General features: G+C 42.4%; 1 protein-coding gene across 5 annotated transcripts in view; it reads right to left on the reverse strand.

Moving 5' to 3' along the window:
• The window catches only part of LOC129815133 (polyhomeotic-like protein 2), a 50,555-nt gene that overhangs the window by 25,071 nt on the left and 1,932 nt on the right, over positions 1–23,552 (reverse strand). The window contains exons 1-7 of one of the 5 annotated variants that reach the window (XM_055868531.1): positions 12,690–12,881; positions 6,407–6,629; positions 5,275–5,433; positions 4,985–5,062; positions 4,712–4,879; positions 3,616–3,765; positions 2,685–2,967 (exon numbers count right to left, since the gene is read on the reverse strand). In XM_055868531.1, the coding sequence (XP_055724506.1) occupies positions 2,685–2,967; positions 3,616–3,765; positions 4,712–4,879; positions 4,985–5,062; positions 5,275–5,433; positions 6,407–6,629; positions 12,690–12,733 (1,105 nt within the window). In that variant the 5' untranslated portion in view covers positions 12,734–12,881. Of the gene's footprint in view, positions 1–2,684; positions 2,968–3,615; positions 3,766–4,711; positions 4,880–4,975; positions 5,063–5,274; positions 5,434–6,406; positions 6,630–12,689; positions 12,882–23,552 lie in introns of those variants that run through there. The other 4 variants (XM_055868533.1, XM_055868532.1, XM_055868530.1 and 1 more) reach the window with 4 other exon arrangements.

The following is a 23,552-nucleotide window of genomic DNA, read 5'->3' on the forward strand; positions in this document are numbered from 1 at the left end:
TTTTTCAACCTCCTGAGGGGCAAGAGGCACTGTCGCACCTTCTTCACAACTATGCGTGTGTGTTTGGACCATTTTAAGTCTTCAGTGATTTGGACACCGGGGATCTTGAAGCTCTCCATCTGCTCCACTGCTGCCCAGTAAATGTGAATTGGGGTGTGAGTTAGTCTGGTAGAGAGGCATCGCTGGGCAGATTACGGTTCGGTAATCTGTAACTGTAGCCCCTGCCACATGCGGTGGGCGTCGGAGCCTGTGCAATGATTCCACCTTACTCCTATATTGTCCTTTTGCTCGTTTGATGACTCTGCGGAGGTCATAGCGGGCCTTCTTGTACTTATTTTGGCTACCATGATCAGAAGAAGAGATCTCCGTGACTTTGAAAGAGGGGTCTCAAAGGAGCATAGAGGGTTTTAAAGGGTGTGTGTGTCTCAGTCACCAGATCTTAACCCAATTGAACACTTATGGGAGATTCTGGAGAGTAGTCCGAGACACTGTTTTCCACCACCATCAACAAAACACCAATTTATGGAATTTCTCATAGAAGAATTGTGTTGCATCCCTCCAATAGAGTTCCAGACACTTGTAGAACCTATGCCAAGGTGCATTGAAGGTGTCGGTTCATCGTGGCCCAACTCCTATTAAGACACTATGTTGGCATTTCCTTTATTTTGGCAGTTACATATAGCTTGAGAAGAAAAACTACACCAAACATCAATACGTTGTGTGTTTTAAGTACTTGAAATGGAGCTACTATGTATGTACACATGGAACCATACAATGGCTTGATAATGTAACAGAAGAATGGGGAGATCCTTTTATGCTTACGGAACTGCACGCCAAGTTTGGAAAAAAATTAGAACACCACTGTGCAGTTAGCAGGGGCGTAGAATGAGACAACGTCTGCAAGGTGGTCTTTGGTGCTGTAGGTTTAGTAGTAGGGTGCTGGGATAGCTTCTATGTCAAGGAGGTGGTGAAGAAAAGACTAAAGTACACAATGAACCCAACTGCGGAACAGCTACTTCCAGCCAATCCCCATTGAAGGAAAAATCAGCCAGTCTGTGGTAGGAGAAGCAGACACACGGCTGCTCTCTCCTTCTCTCGGAGGCTCAATTACTACACAGTATTAAAATAGACAACAATTAACTAGGCCTATTCCTGTGGCAGTGTTCTCTCAGATGTCGAAAATAAAACTACATGAGCCATTTGTTATGTAGCCTATTATTGAGGTGTTGATTAGAATTGTTTCATCCAAGTATTTCCTTCAAAATTACTGTGAATCAACATGCATAATGAATGACCCAGTAGATGACAGTGCACATAGAATCAGTGGGAGCCCCTATCCAACCATAAACCCAGTCAGCCACCACAGCTGCTACTCCATCTCCCCCTAGTGTAATCCACTGAACGGACAGAGTGCTTCTCACATGTCCAGGGCACACCTGTCTGTCCCCCATGGCCACTACCAGGGCAGCCCATATACATTTCCGAGTTTATGTAGTCAGGTTTTCAGATTCCTCCTCCCTTTCATTTCATCTGAATCCATTACTTAAACAAAGCGAGACACAGTTGTGCTGTCGCATGCACAGCTAATCCATCAAGTCTGGCACAACACACAACCGATGCAGTGCTTAGCACACACACACACACACACTCACACAGTCAGAGTTAATCTGTTCAACTGCTGGCATAGATGCAGCCATTCTCTGTGACAAAACCATCCAGCTGCTGACCACACAATAAGTGGTCTAGAAAGACAACTGTGGCACAGAGCCCTCCATGGCTTCTCATTGAAAAAGCAGCTTGACTATTCTAGAGGCAGAGCCCATGTTCTCCCCTGTAGTAGTGAATACAGTGTGGTCGGTACAGGCCTCGACATGCCACGTACACAGGGGTTTAAAAATACCATGACTGAAACTCAATTGTCTGCGGGGCCAAGTTAACCTCCCATTTCATGTAAAAAATTAAATAAATAAAATAAAAGTAATGGCCAATATGCTTGTGGGGAAAGAGGTTAATTTTGAAATTCTAGTCCTTAAAAAAAAACAATACACAAAACAAAATATAAAAAAAAATTATAAAAAAGAATCTACATGACTGAAATCCATCGCAGTGACTGGTAACTCAACCCCTGCATACAGTAGAGAAATCTTATCAAAATAACTAGTAGACTTTTACAACTCTATTCTTAGCTTACTGTAAACATAGGGTCAGGTTTCCAAAAGCAGGAACCTCAGGAAGTAGCAACACTGGTAACATAATTTGACTGTTTGAAATGTAACCGAACATAGAAGCGTAAAAGAAGCGCCTGAGCGGGGCCTCCTATCCGGTTCAAGGGAAAAGGAAGCTAGGTTGAAGATACTATATCCCTGAAAAACACAGAGATGTTGAAATGTAGTTGTGTTCCTGAAGAGGCATGAGGAATGTCCTGTTTGTCAGGCTACTGGAGGCATGATTCATGTTCTAGACTAAATTGCTCAGTCACAGGGGCAGAATATTCAGCATCATCATAGAGTGCAGAAAAACCCATCCCTTATCACAATAGCCAGTACTGATCCTAATACTCTCCATCATTTTAGCAAACATGCCTAATTGTCCAAGGGTGCAATGGTGTCAATTTCATGAAATCCTAATATAGGAGTCTAGCCTGTGTCTGTAGAAGCTAGCTAACGTTAGGGTTGGATACATACCTGGAGTGCTGAGAGGCTGTCCACTAACAGCCGAGACACTGCGACTCATGTTTATAGCACGCACCTCCGTCACTATGCTCTCTCCCTTCTTGCTGCCGTCCAAGGGACCGTCGGGCCAACTGCCTTTCCCCCCAGCGCCCTGGCTCCCCTGGATGGGGTTCCTAATCAGGGGAGAGGGCTGGATGGAGATAGGGCTCTGCTTTAGGCCGAGGGCCTGCAGGCTGTGTGTCTGAGAGGAGGACGTGGTCGCCCCTTGCTGGCTACGGATAGCCAGGTTATGGACCTGAAAAGACACAGAGGTCAGGTCCCGGAGGCAATGAGACATGGCCTGGGGCAGGAGAGGTGGGGAGCACCACAGTCAAGGGTCCACCCACAGGCCATCTGCAGAATTAGTGAGAAATATATTTTTTGATTAAATTAGGTATCACAGCATAACTGTAAACCTAATGCATTTGCTACAGCTAGGGGTTAAAGCAACAAAAAACTCCATGACTGAAACTTAAGTCAATGTCAAATCACCGGGCAAACTATGGCTCGAGGGCCACATCTGGATTTTTCGAAATTCAATGGAGGGCCGCACAGATTTTTTTTATTATCGATTTGTTAGTCAACAAAAGATTTACGGGCCAGAAAAATGTGTTTTGAAAATATATAGTCCACATTATCATTTCTACATACTTTCTATCTAGTTTTAGACGTTCAAGTGTGGCCAGGAGTGTTTAACCCCCCCCCCAAAAAAAATTAACTCATGCATCATCAACATGATGGAAGTCTGTCGCAGTGAAGGATAAATTTAACCCTTGGCTATACCCCACGTCTGAATTATGGTGACTTGTGTTGATCTTCTATGCCCTCTAGTGCTGTTCCAGGTTACTACAGCAGCGCTGTGTGTATGGCATTAGCCTATAGAGGTGAGATAATAATAGTGTACCTGTGAGGAGGACTGTTGTCCAGAGGACTGCGTGGAGCTCTCAGACTGGACTGCAGCCACTGTGGCCGTAGGTGTGAAGATGAGCTGGGGGGACAACGGAACAGCACGGCCTAGGCTCCTAGCTACTTGCACAAGGTTACTTTGCTGTGCCTGAAAGAAGAAAAAAAGCACACACCAACATACAGTATATGTAAATAATCTCTCCATGGTTTTCGGTAGAAACAAATTATATTGTAAACAGCTGATATTTCTCTGTTGCTTTCTCGCACTCTCTCATGCTCACTCTTACTATGCATAGTGCGTCAACAAATCTTTAAGGGGAAAAAAATGTAATCTAATCAGACTGAACTGATTCAGTTTGACATGCAGGACAACACTTCTTCACACTCCTTCCAGCAGGCTCATGCACAGTGGCGACACAAACAGCAAACAAACACTTCAGTGTTGGGGAAGCTTCTCTGAAGATATATAGTTTAGTAAGCTACCAATTACTTCACATTGGAAGAAGGTAAGCAACACTAAAGTTACCCTTAAGAGAAATATAAGTGTACTTAACTAAATTTCACTACTTCATGATAAATTATCATATCTAAATGTCATAGACAAAAAAATTGCAAGAACAGATAACTCAGTAGAGGCTGCTGAGGGGAGGACTGCTCATAATAATGGCTGGAACGGCACAAATGGAATGGCATCAAACCATGTGTTTGATACCATTCCACTGATTCCTCTACCAAGAGCCCTTCCTTACCAATTAAGGTGCCACCAACCTCCTGTGCTCTGATGTTAACAGAATGTGTCATTTAGCCTGTTAAATACAAAAACTGTTTCAAGTGACAACTAGGCAGGTCTGATGTCGGAAAAAAAATAAAATCCTTGCCTACTTCACCCCTATTTTATGTAGTGTGTAGTTTCAGTAGTTAGCTACATCGCAAAACAAAACACTACCAAGATTTGAATTTAGTTCAACTACCACCAAGCTACTGCAAAATGTAGTTCACTACTCCCCAACACTGCCCTTCATCACACTAAGCCTCCAAAAGTGCGGCTGAGCCAGTTAGTGTGTGTGCCAGTCGGCATGCTTCTGGGGGCTTACCATCTGTGCACGCAGGTACATATGAGCCTGACTGGCAGTGAGGGTTGTGGGGCTCGACGGGCTTCCCAGGATTACGGCCTGCTGGGAGATGCTGCCGGCAGGTGCAGAGCTGACACTCTGGGCTCGGCTGATCAGCTGGGCTGCAGCCGGGGACGTGGTCAGGTTAATCTGGGGACAGGGAAGACAGGAAGGATTACAAAACTTCCCCAACAAAAACACTACATATCTTGGAACCCAACCCCTTAGTTACTAGACTTGACTCACTGCACTCACTGTGGTCTGGGATGATCCTGTTTGCTGGGACGAAGTGGCATTTTGGGTGGAGCTCTGCCTTCCTGCCGCAATACTGGCCTGTGACATGACAGGTGAGAACCGTTAGGGGAGTATGTAGGGGTCAACACTTAAATTCCTCTTCATCCGAAGATAACTGTTTGATTCACCAACCAAACCCCAGCAATGGCCTCATCGCTCATCTTTGTCAAAACCCTAACACTAGCCCCCCGCATTGTTGGAGGCCTGTTTCATTCCCTAGTTTAACAGTTCCTTGCGTCTCCGATGCTCACCTGCTGTACAGCGGCCAGGCTCTGGAGCTGTGCATTGCTCAGGTGCTGCTGCTGGAGGGCTGCTGTCTGCAACATGAGGTGCTGCTGCTGCGCTGCGTACATCTGCTGCAGGTACTGCGCAGCCGTGTTGGGCTGCCGGTGTAAAGCCTGCTGGATCACCTTCAGTACACAGGGAGAAAGAGACAGGTTAGCGGTTGGGGTAATATTCTCAACAGGCTTTAAAAGGGGACTTACAGGGTTGGAGTAATACTTGGAAAAACTAAGTTCCCATTTATATTGTTTTTACCGATCCGTTAAAAGCAGGCAGAGATTCCTTGGGTGGAAATGTGTTCTTCCTGTTAGGGAGAGTAGGCTCACCAATGCATTATCTGCACATTGTAAGGGACTTTCTCATCCTATGCCAAGTCCTTCGGTCCCTAAGCACATCCTTTATTCATGACTCAAATTGACTGACAACCTCACCACAGTTGCTAAGGCAACAGGAGAAAGGGATTGACCCAGGGCACATGGCCTAATAGAGGTCCTCTGACCTAAGCCTCCAGGGGGCAGAGAGGGTGGTGATTGTGATGGAAACATCCATTCACTTCTCTCTTATTGAGCCCAAAGGACCAGGAGTCCACTATGTTGAGTAGGCAAGTAGTGACAATACTGCTAGTTCTCTTGCTAAGGGCAGAGGAGAGCATGCAGATGAGAGAAAGGGTAAAGAATAGAAGAGACCGAAGACCAGTCTGTCACCCTTCAAAACACTGACAGTCTAATTCAGGCTGGGTTTCACATCAGTCAAGGGTCAAATAGCAGAGGACTGAGCCTGGAACGTGGAAACATAGCAACACTGATCAGCTGTCATGAGTATTGACAGATTGCATGATGCCAGTGTACTACATCGAATAAACAATGAGAGAAAAATATAAAATTACACAGTCTCATTTATTATAAGCATTCCATAGCATTCCAAAATTCCATAGTGAGCTAAGTGCAATACCGGGCGGTTTACAGTACATGCATGTTTTACCAGCAGATGGCAGTAGGGTAATGACAATAACTGTATTATTGCAGGGAATGCAATGGGAAAACAGTTCATGCAGAACATGTGAATGTGTGTGTCACACTGGACTGGCATGTTTCTTTTTACCCTGAAGTTTACCTGAACCGTCTGCCTGTCAGGAATCCCGCTGTACACAGAGATGTGAGGCACAGCCTGCCTCCCCGCACTGCTGCTGCTGGTGGTACTTGTGCTGGAGGCAGTGGTCCCAGTGCTGCTGGCACTGGAGGCTGGAGGCACATGTTCACTGTCCATGGTGCCCTCTCCTCGTTTGGCCCTTCCCCTACTGCCCTTTGGACAAGCTCTCCTGAACCTACAAAACAGGAGAGTTACAATGAAGCCATAGGGCTCAGACATATTGGACCATGTCCAACCATGTCATGTGCAGTCACTGTGTTGGCCTATTCAGTGTAACTTCATGAAGCAACCCTAAAGCCTATAAGCCTGTATAAGAATGACATGACTTTCCTAAGATGATGCAAAATGTTGCATGTATACATACCGTACGGTCTCATTTCAGCACTTGTGCTAACATAGGACACATAATTGAGCATAGACACCGGGCATAGACACTGGGCATACATATAGTAGCGATCCTCGCTATATGAGCCACATTACAATTTCTACCGAGTGGGTTAACCCTATTTGCGTGATGCACCTGAACGCACAGCCTGGACGTGTTCCTCCTTAACTCGATTTAAAAATCGCTCGTTGGTGGAAAGAAACTGGGAAAATATGCATACTGTATGGCTGACCCCATTTAGCTGACCGGACGATTGTTTGGTTGATCAAACATTTTTTAGTCGAGCAGTTGCAAAAAACGTAATATAATAATTATGTCATGTCAGTGGATTCATCCATTGCTGAGGCCGCGGGGATGGCACACCAGTCTCATCAGTAGTACATTTACCGTTAAGTCCCATAATTTCTAATCTACACCGGCTCTGACGCTCGTCGGGTGTGGCAGGGTGTGAAAACTATTACACACTACAAAAGGGAAACCCAGCTGCGAGCTGCCCAGTGACGCGCGGCTACCAGACAAGCTAAATGCCTTTTATGCCATCTTTGAGGCAAGCAACACTGAAGCATGCATGAAAGTACCAGCTGTTCTGGACGACTGTGTAATAACGCTCTCGGTGTGAGCAAGACCTTTAAACAGGTCCACATTCAAAGCCGCGGGGACAGACGGATTACCAGGACGTGTACTCAGAGCATGCGCGGACCAACTAGCTAGTGCCTTCACTGACATTTTCAACTTCTCCCTGACAGAGTCTGTAATACCTACGTGTTTAAAGCAGACCACCATAGTCCCTGTGCCCAACAACACTAAGGTAACCTGCCTAAATGATTACCGCCACGTAGCACTCACGTCGATAGCCATGAAGTGCTTTGAAAGGCTGGTCATGGCTCACATAAACATCATCATCCCGGATACCCTAGACCCACTCCAATTCGCATACCGCCCAAACAGATCCAGATGACGCAATCTCAATTGCACTCCACACTGCCCTTTAACACCTGGACAAAAGGAACACCTATGTGAGAATGATGTTCATTGACTACAGCTCAGCATTCAACTCCATAGTGCCCACAAAGCTAATCACTAAGCTAAGGACCCTGGGACTAAACACCTCTCTCTGCAACTGGATCCTGGACTTCCTGACAGGCCAGGTGGTTAAGGTAAGCAACAACACATCTGCCACACTAACCCTCAACACTGGTGCCCCTCAGGGGTGTGTGCTTAGTCCCCTCCTGTACTCCCTGTTCACCCACGACTGCATGGCCAAACACGACTCCAACACCATCATTAAGTTTGCTGACAACACAACAGTGGTAGGCCTGATTACCGACAATGATGAGACATCCTATAGGGAGGATGTCAAAGACCAGGCAGTGTGGTGCCAGGACAACAACAACCTCTCCCTCAATGTGAGCAAGACAAAGGAGCTGATCGTAGACTACAGGAAAATATGGGCTGAACAGGCCCCCATTAAAATCGACGGCGATGTAGTGGAGCGGGACACCATGTTCCTTGGTGTCCACATCACCAATAAAATATCATGGTCCAGACAGTCGTGAAGAGGGCACGACAATACATTTTCCCCCTCAGAAGACTGCAAAGTCTTGGCATGAGTCCCCAGAGCCTCAAAAAGTTCTACAGCTGCACCATCAAGAGTATCCGGACCGGTTTCATCGCCGCCAGGTATGACAACTGCCCGGCATCTGACCTTAAGGAGCTACAGAGGGTATTGCGTACGGCCCAGTACGTCACTGGGGCCAAGCTTCATGCCATCCAGGACCTATATACTAGGCGGTGTCAGAGGAAACCCCAAAAATGTGTTTTATCTCAAGGCCATCAGACTGCTAAAACAGCCATCACAGAGGCTGCTGCCTATAGGAATAGACTAGCAATCACTGGCCACTAAGGAATGGAACACTAGTCACTTTAATAAATATTAACATATCTAGCATTACTCATCTCATATGTATACATTGTATTCTATACTATTCTACAGTATCTTAGTCTGTTCTGCCGTCGCTCGTCCATATGTATATAGTCTTTATTCATTCCTACGTGTGTGTGTGTGTGTGTGTAGCATCATTTGTTAGATATTACTGCACTGGCGGAGCTAGAAGCACAAGCATTTCACCCGCAATAACACCCGCAATAACATCTGCTAATCACGTGTATGTGACCAATAAAATTTGATTCAAAAATTGTCAAAGACTCCAGTCACCCAAGTCAGACTGTTCCCTCTGCTTCCGCACAGTAAGCGGTCTAGGACCAAAAGGCTCCTTAACAGCTTCTCCCCCAAACCATAAGACTGCTGAACAATTAATAAAATGACCACCCAGACTATTTACATTGACGACCCCAAATCCCCTCCCCAACATTTGTTTTTACACTGCTGCTACTCGCTGTTTATTATCTATGCATATTCACTTTACCCCTACCTACATGTACAAATTACCTTGACTAACCTGTACATTGACTCGGTACCGGTACCCCCTGTATATAGCCTCATTATTGTTATTTTACTGTGTTACTTTAGTTTATTTGGTAAATATTTTCTTAACACTTTCTTGAACTGCATTATTGGTTAAGGTCTTGTAAGTAAGCATTTCACGGTAAGATCTACACCTGTTGTATTCAGCGCATGTGACAAATAAAGTTTGATTTGATTTACAATGTTTGTTTGGCTACTGTAACTTCTGTTAATGCATTCAACGTATTGGAGTGGACACGTTGTTTGCAGAGCAGACAACCTAAGCTACACTTGTGATGAACAGGTTTTGGTTTATTTCATTCCATTTACAGGTTGTCAGTTTATTAAATTATGTTTTGTTTGGAGTGCTCCTGTCAATGTTGAGTAAGCGTAGGCTTACACATGTGCCCATTTGGGGATCTGATAGTATTTCTGATTGTCTTACCACACCTAATGAGCTGTGGAGCTTCTCAAAGTAATTTTTTCTTCACCTCAAAACAGAAAGTAAACAAAGCCTGTTTTTACATCCATTGAGAATGACAATAGATCCTCAATTTAGCCCACTTGGAAAAATCTTTTCAGCACTCTCCCTTTAGATAATCACTTGACGTGAAAAAAACTCATAAAATAGGCCTACCTGATTACTTCTTATCCCTTGCACAAATAGTCTACAGCTGTGTCTGTCTGGAGCTCACTGGCTCTGGAAACTGAGGACCCAGAATATTTTATACAATGTTACAAATTTGTTAGCAAGCTTGTGGCTGGACCAAGTTGATACAATGTTTCGAGTTCCTTGCAGACAGGCCAGGCATAGCCAACATGATTTTTTTTAAATAACATTTTTAAAATCAGGATATTTTCTACCTGTAGGCTGCAATGTTTATTTGTAGGCTTTATGTATTAGTACATAAAATAGTTGGCAATGGCAATAGAAGTTACTTTTTGATTTGTATAATTTTCAAATAGATATCATTTTTATTAATCACATGACAAATGATTGAGATAAGACTAAATTATAAAATAAATTAAACTGTTCCACGAAAAGGTGCATATAAAAATCACAACTGGCACGTGGATCGGTACAAATGTTAAGATAAATTGGCACTCCAAATGAAAAAGATTGCCGAACCCTGGTGTAGCCTACTACCAGCAACTTCGGAAGCGTAATGGTAGAATCTGCGAAGGCCAGCAGCAGTGGGAGGTGGTTTGTTCAGGAACAAGCTTTTTTCCCTTCTGGTTAGGCCTTCTCTGGCTCCCTCGAGTCATTTGTGTGTCTTGATTATTTAAATTACAGTGTGCTTAAAGCATCCGACAATAGCCTACATATAGTTGATTTTATTAAAACACACAGGGTGTGTCTATATGTAAAAATACACGTTTCAACCAGTCGAAAGAACAGATGATTGGGGACAACCCTAGCATACTACCTTAATAAAACAATCTTCCACCACCATTAATACACATATAGATAAGTGAATGTGCCAATACTTCTGGTCCCATAAAATGGGGGGGGACTACGTACACAAACTGCTGTAATTTCTAAATGGTTCACCCAATATGATTGAAAATATCCTCAAATTAAAGTCATTGTACCACTTAAAATACAAAGTTCTGGAGTACAGAGATAAAAAATATATAATGTCACCCAATACTTTAGCTACGCCGAGATGCAGTCCACATCATCACAGGCCCCATCACACTATGTGTGAGCTCTCTAGTGAATGAAGCCATTCAGTTTTGTTTGATTTTGTATTGAAATACATAACCGAGAAAAGGAATTGAGTTTCAGGGGCCTTTTTAAATGAACTTTCCCCACCATTCTCAGATTACCACAGCACCAACTCACTTTCTTCAACATGTCTAATGGTGAGCATGATGTCAAATAAGGGGAGAAGAGTGCATTCTGAAAGACAATTCCAGTGACACATTTAAGTTAAATAAAAGTATCTAATCACAGCTGGTGTGATAATGACTAAAGTTAAAGTACACTGATACTGAAACTGTCTACTAATCAGGCTCATATTAGGCTTTTGGCTACTGAACCCTTTCTGTCTCTAACATGTGAAAATTAGCAGTGGACTCTAGAGCAGCGGAAGCATCCCAGTGACTGACTGTCCCCCTAGTGCCATACTGTTCCATTAGCAGAGGATGTGAGGTTCAGAGTACACTGGGCAGATGAGATGGAGTGGCTGAGAGAGCAGAACAGCTGAGGGGTTAAGGGAGATTGGAGGAAGAGAGGGCATAGGGCTCAGGTTGAGTGTTTGGAATGGATTGTGGATTTTGACTGTGTGAGTGGTTGGGGTAGGGTTGCGATGGAAGTAATTAAAAAGGTCTGTAGTAGCTATGCAGCAATTCCTAAGCTATTTCCTCTCCCCTCTTAATTCTATTTTCAGTGGGTTAAGGCAAGGTGTCATATGATACAGCCTAGGCCTACATTGCACGGTAGGTTAAGAACCATCCAGTGAAGACAAACCTCACCTTGTTCCCCCGTAAAGTTTGGTAGTGTGTACTACCACACGCAGAACTGGACTAGCTAATAGGTGCCATATGTTTACTGGTTATCCATGGCTATAAGCTACAATACACAAGCCTTTTCTGCCAATAATTCCAATCATTGAGAGCATTACTTCACATCTGGATGTCCCCCCTATAATTAACTTGCCTGCCCCAGTGAGAAATTTATGCCTGACATCTAGTCTGGTTACACAGTGATTTTAGGTTGAACAAAGCCTTGTCCTCCTCATCGTGGTGAAGCATTCCACAGGAACAGCCTGGGTCTTAAAGCCCGTTTAGGCAGGGAGGGATTCCCCTCTGGCAACGCTGCTGCCCCCATCTCTCCAAGAGGAATCACTCATCCATCAGTCATGGAACCCCCACACGACCAGCTCAGCTGGCAGGCTGCAGGAATTCTGCATCGGGTTGATTAGAGCACGGGGCTACACTAGGAGTGGGCAGTATCATAAACCAAGCCCCTACACACCAAGATGTTACAAATCCATTGCCCACAAACCCCTACATACAGTATTAACAAAAATACATTATATTCGATTCATGGGCTTGCTCTTGCCATTCCAAGACTAAAATATCCATCTGTCTGATGTCTGAAGATTTGCATATAGTTCAGAGGACAAGAGTTTTAAAGACGGACAGAGGCAGACAGGCTGTCTATACAGAGCTAAGAGTGCAGCAAGGACAAGAGCCCCATCACGTAACGAGCTCTAGCTGATTTGTAATGACACACAATAAATATATACCACAAAACACAGTCAAAAACCATGAACAATATAGGAAAAGAGCATAGGATATGTACATTAATGGCTTTACAGCAAGGCTTATGACTATAATAGAAAGAGGGGTGCCACAGACAAAGCCTATGATGCTCCTACCTCCTCTGGCCCCCCCAGCGTGCTGCGGGAGTGTGATGACCCATCCCCCGGGACCCTGGTCCTGTAGGATGCTGCTCCTCTTTGTCTGACTGTCTGTGTGATGGAGCCAACCAAACCTCCGCCTCTCTCTCGATCCCCTACGAACACACTGCTCTGTTCCCCATCCCAGCATCAACACAGACACAGCCCGCAACCTATCCCCTGCCTTCCTCCTGATTATGTGGTATCCTAGCGACAACCAACAGGGTGCCCATGGAATCCCCATGCAGTGCAGCATGCCGATTGGTCGGCAGCACCCCCTCTAATATAGATGGTGGTAATGATTTCACCCTTTACCCTCCCCCTGCCAGAATACTGAATTTGGTAGCATGAAGCCTCAGCCACATAATATTCAAACCAGCATCAAAACCATATTGGGCAAGTACAAAACCCAATCTGTAAATGTATAGTCCCATCTATTTATATATTTTTTTTGTTTTTTTATTACAGAAAATTTGATTCCATCTGTTATTAGGACATGGGTTATAACAGTCCATAATCATTCATTATTATAGTCTACACACACATCACGAACATTCAGGATAGGATCATATATGCTAGTCATGCGAATCCTCTAGCAAATAAGCTAATCGTAGCTGGAAAAAATATGCAATATTATTGGGTATTATGGCAGTCTGAAAGATTTATTGAGTATATTTCTCAAATTAATTATCTAAATTATATCTGACAGAAACATGAAGAGCCACACAATTATAAAGAGGCATTTCATTATAGAGCACATTAATTGAAAAGATAATTGAAGAGGACTACAGATATGAGCAAAATTAAATTGGTTTTGTTTTCAGTGGAATTCAAACGTCACTATATAAAACAATACTATAGCCTATGCATTGCATTCATAAGCCTATAGAATAATAGACAGACAGGTGTAATCAGCTGGTTGATTATGGCACTCCTCCCAACCACATTAAAAACACCAAAGACCATCACACCTTATAACATGCCTGGCTGTATGAAATGCAAACATTTCAGTGGTTTGCTGCCATAATGTATTGATTGGGGCCTGGCAGGCATAGCTTTCATTGATTATAATCTTCTCATTAGCATATAGATTAGTCTAGCTGCCTGCCGGTGGAGGAGAAAGCATGAACCTTGAGTTCCAAAGCAAGGAAAATGAGCTTGGGGACTGGGATGGGTCGGGAAGGGTTGGAGATGAGGGAGGAATGGGAAGGGAAGGCTGTCATGAGTCAGATTTGTTTGATGCAATGTCTGACTGACAGCCCAGGGCTTGGGATGGCCATGGTGTGGCTTGTTTGTATTGGAAAACAAACATGTCCTCTGAGAAAGGCTGGCGTCTAGCCTACCCCACAAACCCTCCCTACCACTGCTTGTCTGGACCTCCTGTCTCATGGCCATCCCAAGCCCCATAAGAGCCTCTTGGAATAAGAAATGGGCATATTGAGTTAAAAAGGTGTGGAGTTAATGGTGTGGACCACAACTTTAACTCAATATGCCCATTTCTTATTCCAAGAAGCTCTTCTGGGGCTCTAAAAGGATAAAAACACTCATCTATATTTAGAAGGCATACAAGTTTTTTTTCTTCTTCTGTGGGACAGCTTTGGCATGAATCAATTCCTTTCACAGTTCCTGTATCTAGGGTACTGCAGAATATTCATCCTCCAAAATATCTAACAATGATCTCGTGGCCTAATTTAGAAGGAATAACTTATAATATGAGATGTATTTCAAACTGTGATATGTTTTTGATGCACAAGGAATAAGCCTGGATGTACATCAAAAACATATCACAGTTTGAAATCTTCATCCAGGCTTATTCCTTGTGCATCAAAAACATATCACAGTTTGAGTGATAAAGTGATAATGCCAGAGAAGCCACAGTTGAGAGTATATTGGCGCAGGGATAGTCTCAGGCCGGCAAACACCGGCTTCAAGGGCATTATCAGTTTTATACAACAGGTTACAAACATATTCAAATAATTGATGTATTTTCATTAAAAAAACATTATTTTGATCAATTTATTCATACTATTTCATCCTTCCACGAGATATAGTCCCGACACAAATATAGGGTTGCTACCTAAGCTGGGTGGTCGTTCATTATATCGGTTAGGTTGCCAGAGACGCGACACAGTCATTCAGTCTTTCTGTTCTGTATCTATGGAGGTGACCCAGACGTTTGTTCTAAATGTTCCATTGCCATGCTGGCTGGCAAAGTTCTTATCCCTTGCTAGCTAGCTACATGATACATCCAATGAGATAATGATGAACAATTTAGATTTTGACTGTACTTTGTCAGGACACTGTTCATAGGAGCTAGCTAACTACACTTCTAACAAAATCACGTCAAACTGAAGCTGGAAAGACCGTAAACTAGACTAAACAAAAATATAAACACAACATGTAAAGTGTTGGTCCCATGTTTCATGAGCTGATATAATAAATAGATCCCAGAAATGTTACATACGCAAAAAAAGCATTGCTCAAATTTTGTGGACAAATTTGTTTACATCCCTGTTAGTGAGCATTTCTCCTTTGCCAAGATGATCCATCCACCTGACTTGTGGCATATCAAGAAGCTGATTAAACAGCATGATCATTACACAGGTGGCCCTTGTGCTGGGGACAATAAAATGCCACTAAAATGTGCAGTGTTGTCACAACACAATGCCACATGTCAAGTTGAGGGAACGTGCAATTGGCATGATGACTGCAAGAATGTCCACCAGAGCTGTTGCCAGAGAATAGAATGTTAACTTCTCTACCATAAGCCGCCTCCAGTGTTGTTGTAGAGAATTTGGTAGTAGGTCCAACCGCAGAAGTCTATGGCGTCGCGTGGGCGAGCGGTTGCTGATGTCAACGTTGTGAATAGAGTTCCCCATAGGGGCGGTGGGGTTATGGTATGGGCAGGCATAAACTATGGACAACGAAACAATTGCATTTTAATCTATGGCAATTTGAATGCACAGAGATACTGAGGCCCATTGTCGTGCCATTCTTACGCCGCCATCCCCTCATGTTTCAGAATGATAACGCCCCATGTCTCAAGGATCTGTACACAATTCCTGGAAGCTGAAAATGTCAGACATGTCACCCATTGAGAATGTTTGGGATGCTCTGGTTCGACGTGTACAACAGTGTGTTCCAGATCCCGGCAATATCCAGCAACTTCGCACAGGCATTGAAAAGGAGTAGGACAACATTCCACAGGCCAAAATCAACAGCCTGATCAACTCTATGTGAAGGAGATTTGTGAAGGAGATTTGTCGCGCTGCATGAGGCAAATGTTGGTCACACCAGATACTGACTGGTTTTCTGATCCACGCCCACACTTTTTTTTTTAAGGTATCTGTGACCAACAGATGCATATCTGCATTTACAGTCATGTAAAATCCATAGTAGAGGTCAACCGATTAATCGGAATGGCCGATTAATTAGGGCCGATTTCAAGTTTTCATAACAATCGTTAATCTGCATTTTTGGACACCGTTTGTGGCTGATTACATTGTGTGGCATGCTGACTACCTGTTACGCGAGTGCAGCAAGAAGCCAAGGTAAGTTGCTAGCTAGCATTATATATATATCTTATTTAAAAAAAAAATCTCTTAGCAATCACTAGTTAACTACACATGGGATGATGATATTACAAGTTTATCTAGCTTGTCCTGCGTTGCATATAATCGATGCGGTGCCTGTTAATTTCTCATCGAACGGGTGATGATTTAACAAGCGCATTCGCAAAAAAAGCACTGTCGTTGCACCAATGTGTACCTAACCATAAACATCAACGCCTTTCTTTAAAATCAATACACAAGTATATATTTTTAAACCTGCATATTTAGTTAATATTGCCTGCTAATATGAATTTCTTATAACTAGGGAAATTGTGTCACTTCTCTTGCACTCCATGCAAGCAGAGTCAGGGTATATGCAGCAGTTTGGGCTGCCTGGCTCATTGCGAACTGTGTGAAGACAATTTCTTCCCAACAAAGACCGTAATTAATTTGCCAGAATTGTACATAATTAATGGCATAACATTGAAGGTTGTGCAATGTAACAGCAATATTTAGACTTAGGGCTGCCACCCGTTAGATAAAATACGGAACGATTCCGTATTTCACTGAAAGAATAAACGTTTTGTTTTCGAAATGATAGTTTCCAGATTTTACCATATTAATGACCTAAGGCTCGTATTTCTGTGTGTTATTATGTTATAATTAAGTATATGATTTGATATTTGGTAGAGCAGTCTCAGAGCGGTGGTAGGCAGCAGCAGGCTCGTAAGCATTCATTCAAACAGCACTTTTGTGCGTTTGCCAGCAGCTCTTCGCTGTGCTTCAAGCATTGAGCTGTTTATGACTTCAAGCATATCAACTCCCGAGATTAGGCTGGTGTAACCGATGTGAAATGGCTAACTAGTTAGCGGGGTGCGCGCTAATAGCGTTTTAATCATTGACGTCACTCGCTGAGACCTTGAAGTAGTTGTTCCCCTTGCTCTGCAAGGGCCGCGGCTTTGTGGAGCGATGGGTAACAATGCTTCGAGAGTGGCTGTTGTCCATGTGCCCCTGGTTCGAGCCCAGGTTGGAGCGAGGAGAGGGACGGAAGCTATACTGTTACACTGGCAAAACTAAAGTGCCTATAAGAACATCCAATAGTCAAAGGTAAATGAAATACAAGTGGTATTGAGAGAAATAGTCCTATAATTCCTATAATAACTACAACCTAAAACTTCTTACCTGGGAATATTGAAGATTTATGTTAAAAGGAACCACCAGCTTTCATATGTTCTCATGTTCTGAGCAAGGAACTTAAACGTTAGCTTTTTTTACATGGCACATATTGCACTTTTGCTTTCTTCTCCAACACTTTGTTTTTGCATTATTTAAACAAAATTGAACAGGTTTCATTATTTATTTGAGGCTAAATTGATTTTATTGATGTATTATATTAAGTTAAAATAAGTGTTCATTCAGTATTGTTGTAATTGTCATTATTATAAATAAATAAGCCGATTAATCGGCATCTGCTTTTTTTGGTCCCCCAATCGGTATCGGTGTTGAAAAATCATAACCGGCCGACCTCTAATCCATAGATTAGGGCCTAATGAATGTATTTCTATTGACTGATTTCCTTATATGAACTGTAACTCACAGAAATCTTTGCATGTTACGTTTATATTTTTGTTCAGTATAGTATGAGAGAACTACAACATGCTCTCTACCTATTAGCTAGCCCCGACGTGCTGAGGCTATCCCTTGCTTTGAAAGCATTGGCACACTTTTTTCCATTGACAAAAACATACATCCCGTCTGTCACGAATGTTAAATACAATTATTTGAACTTAGTCTGCCGATTGTCCAGACAGAATATTTTGAAACAGCACTATGAATTTCATCCCAATAGCCAGAAGGGGGAACCATGGGAAGCATTGAACTACAGAAACGTAGCCATGGCAATATATTCATTTTGCCGATATTTGTACCAGTTAAAGAAACTGGGATATTATTCCATCTACGGAGGTCAGATTGGACTGATTTGAGCTTCTGTTAAAAGGTTTTATCTAAAAGGAGGAAATATATTTACTCTCAAATATTTAAAATGGGATAGTCCTCCATCGGGGTCTTGAGGCAGTACGGCTGATTTGGTTAGATTCATTTTATAACTTGAGATGAAGCTGAAATATATCTACGATCTTCGATGTTTTTGGGAGCAATTGAAATACATTGTCTGGATATAGTAAAATATTGTCTATGTATAATGAGATTAAGTGATCAGTAGATTTTAAAGTCAATTCCCATGTCTTTCAAGACAGACCAGTGATATGACCATACTAGTTTATCAAAAGCTTTTTCTGCATTGAGAGATAATACAGCCTAAGGAGCTGTTGTTTCTGATGAAGCTTCTAAGATATGTAATAGTCTGAGGTTATCTGAGGATGAACGCTTTTTAACAAACCCGCTTTGAACCTTGTGGATCAATTTGGGTTAGAAAGTCTCTAGACGGGAGAACATTTTGGAAAACAGTTTAATGTGTGCTTATCAAAGATAGTGGGTGATGGTGATAACACTCGGTGGCATCCTTAACTTTTTTTTTAATAAAAGCTAAACTATTGCTGTATTCACATCGCTCACAAATTAACCTTTGTGAATGGCTGTATTAATAATTTTGAGCAATAGTGAACATAACGGATTCCAAAATGTTAAATAGACCTCAGGAGGAATACCGTCCCAGCCAGGTGATTTGCCTTTATTCATGGTATCCAATGCCCTTTTGAGTTCATTGAGAGGGATTTGGGCTCCCAGCGAGGTGGCTTCCTCTGAGATGAGTGGTTCTTAATTATTTTAGAAAGGACTTTGTCTGGCTTGATGTGGATTTACAATCAGAGGTTTACAGTTCTTTGAAGAAGCGGGAGAATCTTTGATTGATTCATTTGGGTTCTGATTGAAACAGGGGAATTACTGATTCAATAGTTGCTATATCAGCTAATCAATCATTACTGCATAGCTTGTTGGCCAGTAAATGGCAGACGATTACCATGGAAGTAATGGTTGCATCTAACCCAATGGATGGCAAATTCTGCTTGGTTTTATCAATAAATTATAAAGTTATGTCTTGACTTTGGAAAAAGTAACACCTACCTGGTCTGAAAAGTGAGCTGAGAACAGTTAACATTTCAAATATCTTCTTTCATTGTGATTTATTCAACCCAGACGCAAATGCAGTGATATTATTTTTTATAAAACCTTTGGTGGCATCTCATAGAATCCATGGGTCATCGACTGAATTCTTATTGATCATTATGAATTAATTTAGTTCAATTTCAAATTGATCACAGAATGTTGAATTTTGTAGTAATTAAATGTTGAAATGCCATCTTGTGGCTCTTAAGAGATTCTGAAGTATGAAATTGACTTGTGAGAATGCTAATAACTTACAATTTAAAGTTCATGCTGTCGATTTAGTTCACTCCATGGAAATCGAATGTATGCCATCCCTTGAGGTTGTAGAATGGTCAATGAGTACTGTCCAAAATGACAGTCAGTGTACTACATTTGTTGGAGTGTGTAACGAGAGCGAGAAAGTCTCCCTTGATCCAGAGGCCTGATAGGACTGGGGTGTAATTGAGCCGTCTGCCTCTGATAGACTTTTCTTACACAGCTGAGTAGTACAAAGAGACTCTGGCCCATTCCAGGTGTGTGTACTGGATGCGTGGCAGTGGTGTCTTGTGCGTATGTGTGTGAGTGTTGACACTCCGTCACACGTGGCCCATTCCCTAAGGAAGTGTGGTGCATACTACAACACCCACACCAGATGTACCCCAAGGGACCTGCCTGCTCTCTCTGTTCTTCTCTGCGTCTTAATTTAGAATGCCACTTAAGGCGTCTGCATGCTTTCCAGACAAAACCATTCGGAAGAGGTTTTGGATTTATTATGATGACATTTTTGTTCATTTTTGGCTTTGGTGAGGGTTTTTTCGGGCACACATTTTTTCTGAAGGCAAGCCAAAGTCCGGACTCGAAGTCTATGCCCTTTCGTCAGTGATTGGTCAACAGTAAGGAAATTTCAACAAAGTGTTTGGTGTCATTCAACGAGAGATGTCTTGTTTTCATGCACATTTTTAATTGTGAAATACTGCACCAAACATCTATTGCACGACTAAGGTCCCCGGGCAAAAACATTCAAATTAATTAACAGATTTCTTGAGTTATCTTAGATTAATTCAGACTATTTTGAGGAAGTGTATACTGACTAAGGCATCTCAAAACAAACAACCCATACTATTGCGATACTTCAAGCGAAGGTCTTTTAAAGGGAGTATGAGAGCACACTTGTTCCCGAACAAACATGCTGATGCCTTTAGCCTAATTGTTACGTGTTAAAATCCTGCTGACTCCCCTGTAAACCTAAATAACAAAACCACAATATCTCATCCCATACCGAACATTCCTCACTTAATCCACTCTATAAATACCTGTATCAAACAGCACTCCCAAAGCCGCAGATTAGTAATATGCGTCAACCCAGACACTATTCTATGACTCAATCTCAAAAGAACCATTCCCCTACAAAAGGTAGAAATAGGTCAGGCATGATCACTGGTAGTGAGCACAGAGTATTGAAAGCCCTGGCCATATCAGAAGACATTTAGCATGTCTATGCCAGCTGTGAGCCAGCCTGTCCCTGGGAGGACCTGACAAGACTGGCAAAACCAGATGTTGACTGACTTGGCTCCTTACCAGTAAACTATCTTCGATGCAGCTGGGTGACTGGTCTGCTATGCCCTTGTTTTGTCATGATAGTCAGGGTCTGGCAAGGTCTTCCAAAACCCTTGGCTGGATGTTCTGCTCTGGTACCATTCTCAATGTTTTAAGAAATGTTTGCGCTGGGACACAATGTGCTGTGACACCTCAGTGTCATAATGATAAATACAGGCTAGCCTGCCCTTAGACATGAACTGTCTCACTGCTTACTTTGAACTAACTCTAGTTTCAGTCAATAAAGTGAAATTGGCAACTAATCTTGTTTAGTCGTCGATGAAAAAAGATTACTTTTGAGTTACAAGCCAGCAGACACTCACTAACACTCCTGGTTCAAACTAACGCCAAGCGTCCATCCACAAAGGGGCCCAGACGGCCCATGACAGCAACAGTCTATAATTATCCCTCTTTCCCTGGGATGCAGTAGAGGGCCAGGCTTAATTGGTATACCCTGGTAGAAGACAAGGGGCCTGGGCTGCTGGGTTCATACAGCTAAAGTCTGCAGAAACCAATCCCCCATGACCAGGTCTCTTCCCTGTGGGGGATTTTATTTTTTACTTTATTTAACTAGGCAAGTCAGTTAAGAACAAATTCTTATTTACAATGACGGCCTACTGGGGAACAATGGGTTAACTGCCTTGTTCAGGGGCAGAACGACAGATTTTTACCTTGTCAGCTCAGGGATTCGATCCAGCAACCTTTCAGTTACTGGCCCAACCACTAGGCTACCTGCCGCCCCAAAATGATGATCTCTGTGGGAAAGGATTAGCTCTCCATAAAGAGGTAAATAAATACAAATATTTGATGAGGCATTATGGGTGGGCAAGGGGCAAGGTCAGTGCCCCCTCCTGCTTATTTACAGATTAGGATCTAAACCATAAAATGATGCTACTTTATTCCAAAAGCATAGATTTGCATCTTTCAAAAGTCTTTCAGAAGCCTTGAATGCAATTGAATCAGTGCCTTGGCCAATAGCATGTTGTGGTCATATATTCTGAAATCTGAACAGCCGATTAGGTTGGGTAATATGAGTGTGTTGAGAATCACACACAAGTTTTTTTGTCATGAGTCTTGCCCTTGAGGCAGAACTGAGCAGTTTCCACTGGATGAGCAAGCTGCAAATGCTAAAATTGGTTATATCGTAAAAATTCATAGAAACAAAAATTTGCTTTTTGGTCTTAATTTAAGGTTAGGCGTGTGGTTAAGGTTAGGGATAAGGTTCAAATCTGATTTTGACTTTGTGGCTGTGCCAGCTAGTGACCACTGCAGAGCTGCTTCCAGTATGAGTCATCTCAATAAATGCCAACCTGCCACTAACACACACTATGATGGGTATGACTGTAAATTGAGAATGTACTATTTGAACACACTACTTCGAATGATTCTCCCAGAGCACTGTGACCTGGGGTCCAAGGGGAGATACTCTATCCATAATAATTTTCAGTCATACTGAGCAATAAAAGAGAGTCCCAGTACAATTAACCTCAAAAGCCTTGAGGAAATTCTGGGTAATAGAACATACTTTTCTCCAGTTTGATAGCTAACATAGTGACTATTGGTATAGTGCCTTCAGAAAGTATTTACACATTTTTCCAAATTTTGTTGCGTTACAGCCTGAATTTTAAATGAATTAAATATTTTGTCACTGGCATACACACAATAACCCATAACGTCGAAGTGGAATTATGTTTTTCGATATGTTTACAAATGAATAAAAAATGAAAAGCTGAATTGTCTTGAGGCAATAAGTATTCAACCCCTTTGTTATTGAAAGCCTAAATAAGTTAAGGAGTAAAAAATTGATTAACAAGTCACAAATTGCATGGACTGTGTGCAATAGTAGTGTTTAAAATAATTGTCACGGCTACCTCATCTCTGTACCCCACACATACAATTATCTATAAAGGTCCCTCAGTTGAGTAGTGAATTTTAAACACAAAGACCAGGGAGGTTATTGATTACACTTTGGATGGTGTATGAATAGGCCTAGATTCAGTCCCTACAAAAATACAGGTATCCTTCCTCACTCATTTGCCGGAGAGGAAGGATACCACACAGGGATTTCACCATGAGGCCAATAGTGACTTTAAAAACAGTTACAGAGTGTAATGGCTGTGATAAGAGAAAGCTGAGGATGGATCAACAAAATTGTAGTTACTCCACAATACTAACCTAAATGACAAAGTGAAAAGGAAGCCTGTACAGAAAAAAACGCGCAAAAACATGCACCCTGTTTACAATACGGCACTAAATGAAAATAAAGAAATTAACGTTAGGTCCTGAATACAAAGTGTTACGTTCGGGGAAAATCAAACACAACACATAGATGAGTACCACTTCATATTTTCAAGCATAGCAGTAGCTGCATCATGTTATGGGTATGCTTGTCCAGGACTAGGGAGTTATTCATGATAAAAATAATCAGAATAGAGCTAAGCACAGGCAAAATCCTAGAGGAAAAACTGTTGAGGAAAAACTGTTTGTCTGCTTTCCAACAGACATTGGGAGAAAAATTAACCTTTCTGCAGGACAATTACTTAAAACACAAGGCCAATATACACTGGAGTTGCTTACCAAGACATTTAAC

The sequence above is a fragment of the Salvelinus fontinalis genome, chromosome 18 (genome assembly GCF_029448725.1).
Source record: "Salvelinus fontinalis isolate EN_2023a chromosome 18, ASM2944872v1, whole genome shotgun sequence".
Lineage (NCBI taxonomy): Eukaryota > Metazoa > Chordata > Actinopteri > Salmoniformes > Salmonidae > Salvelinus > Salvelinus fontinalis.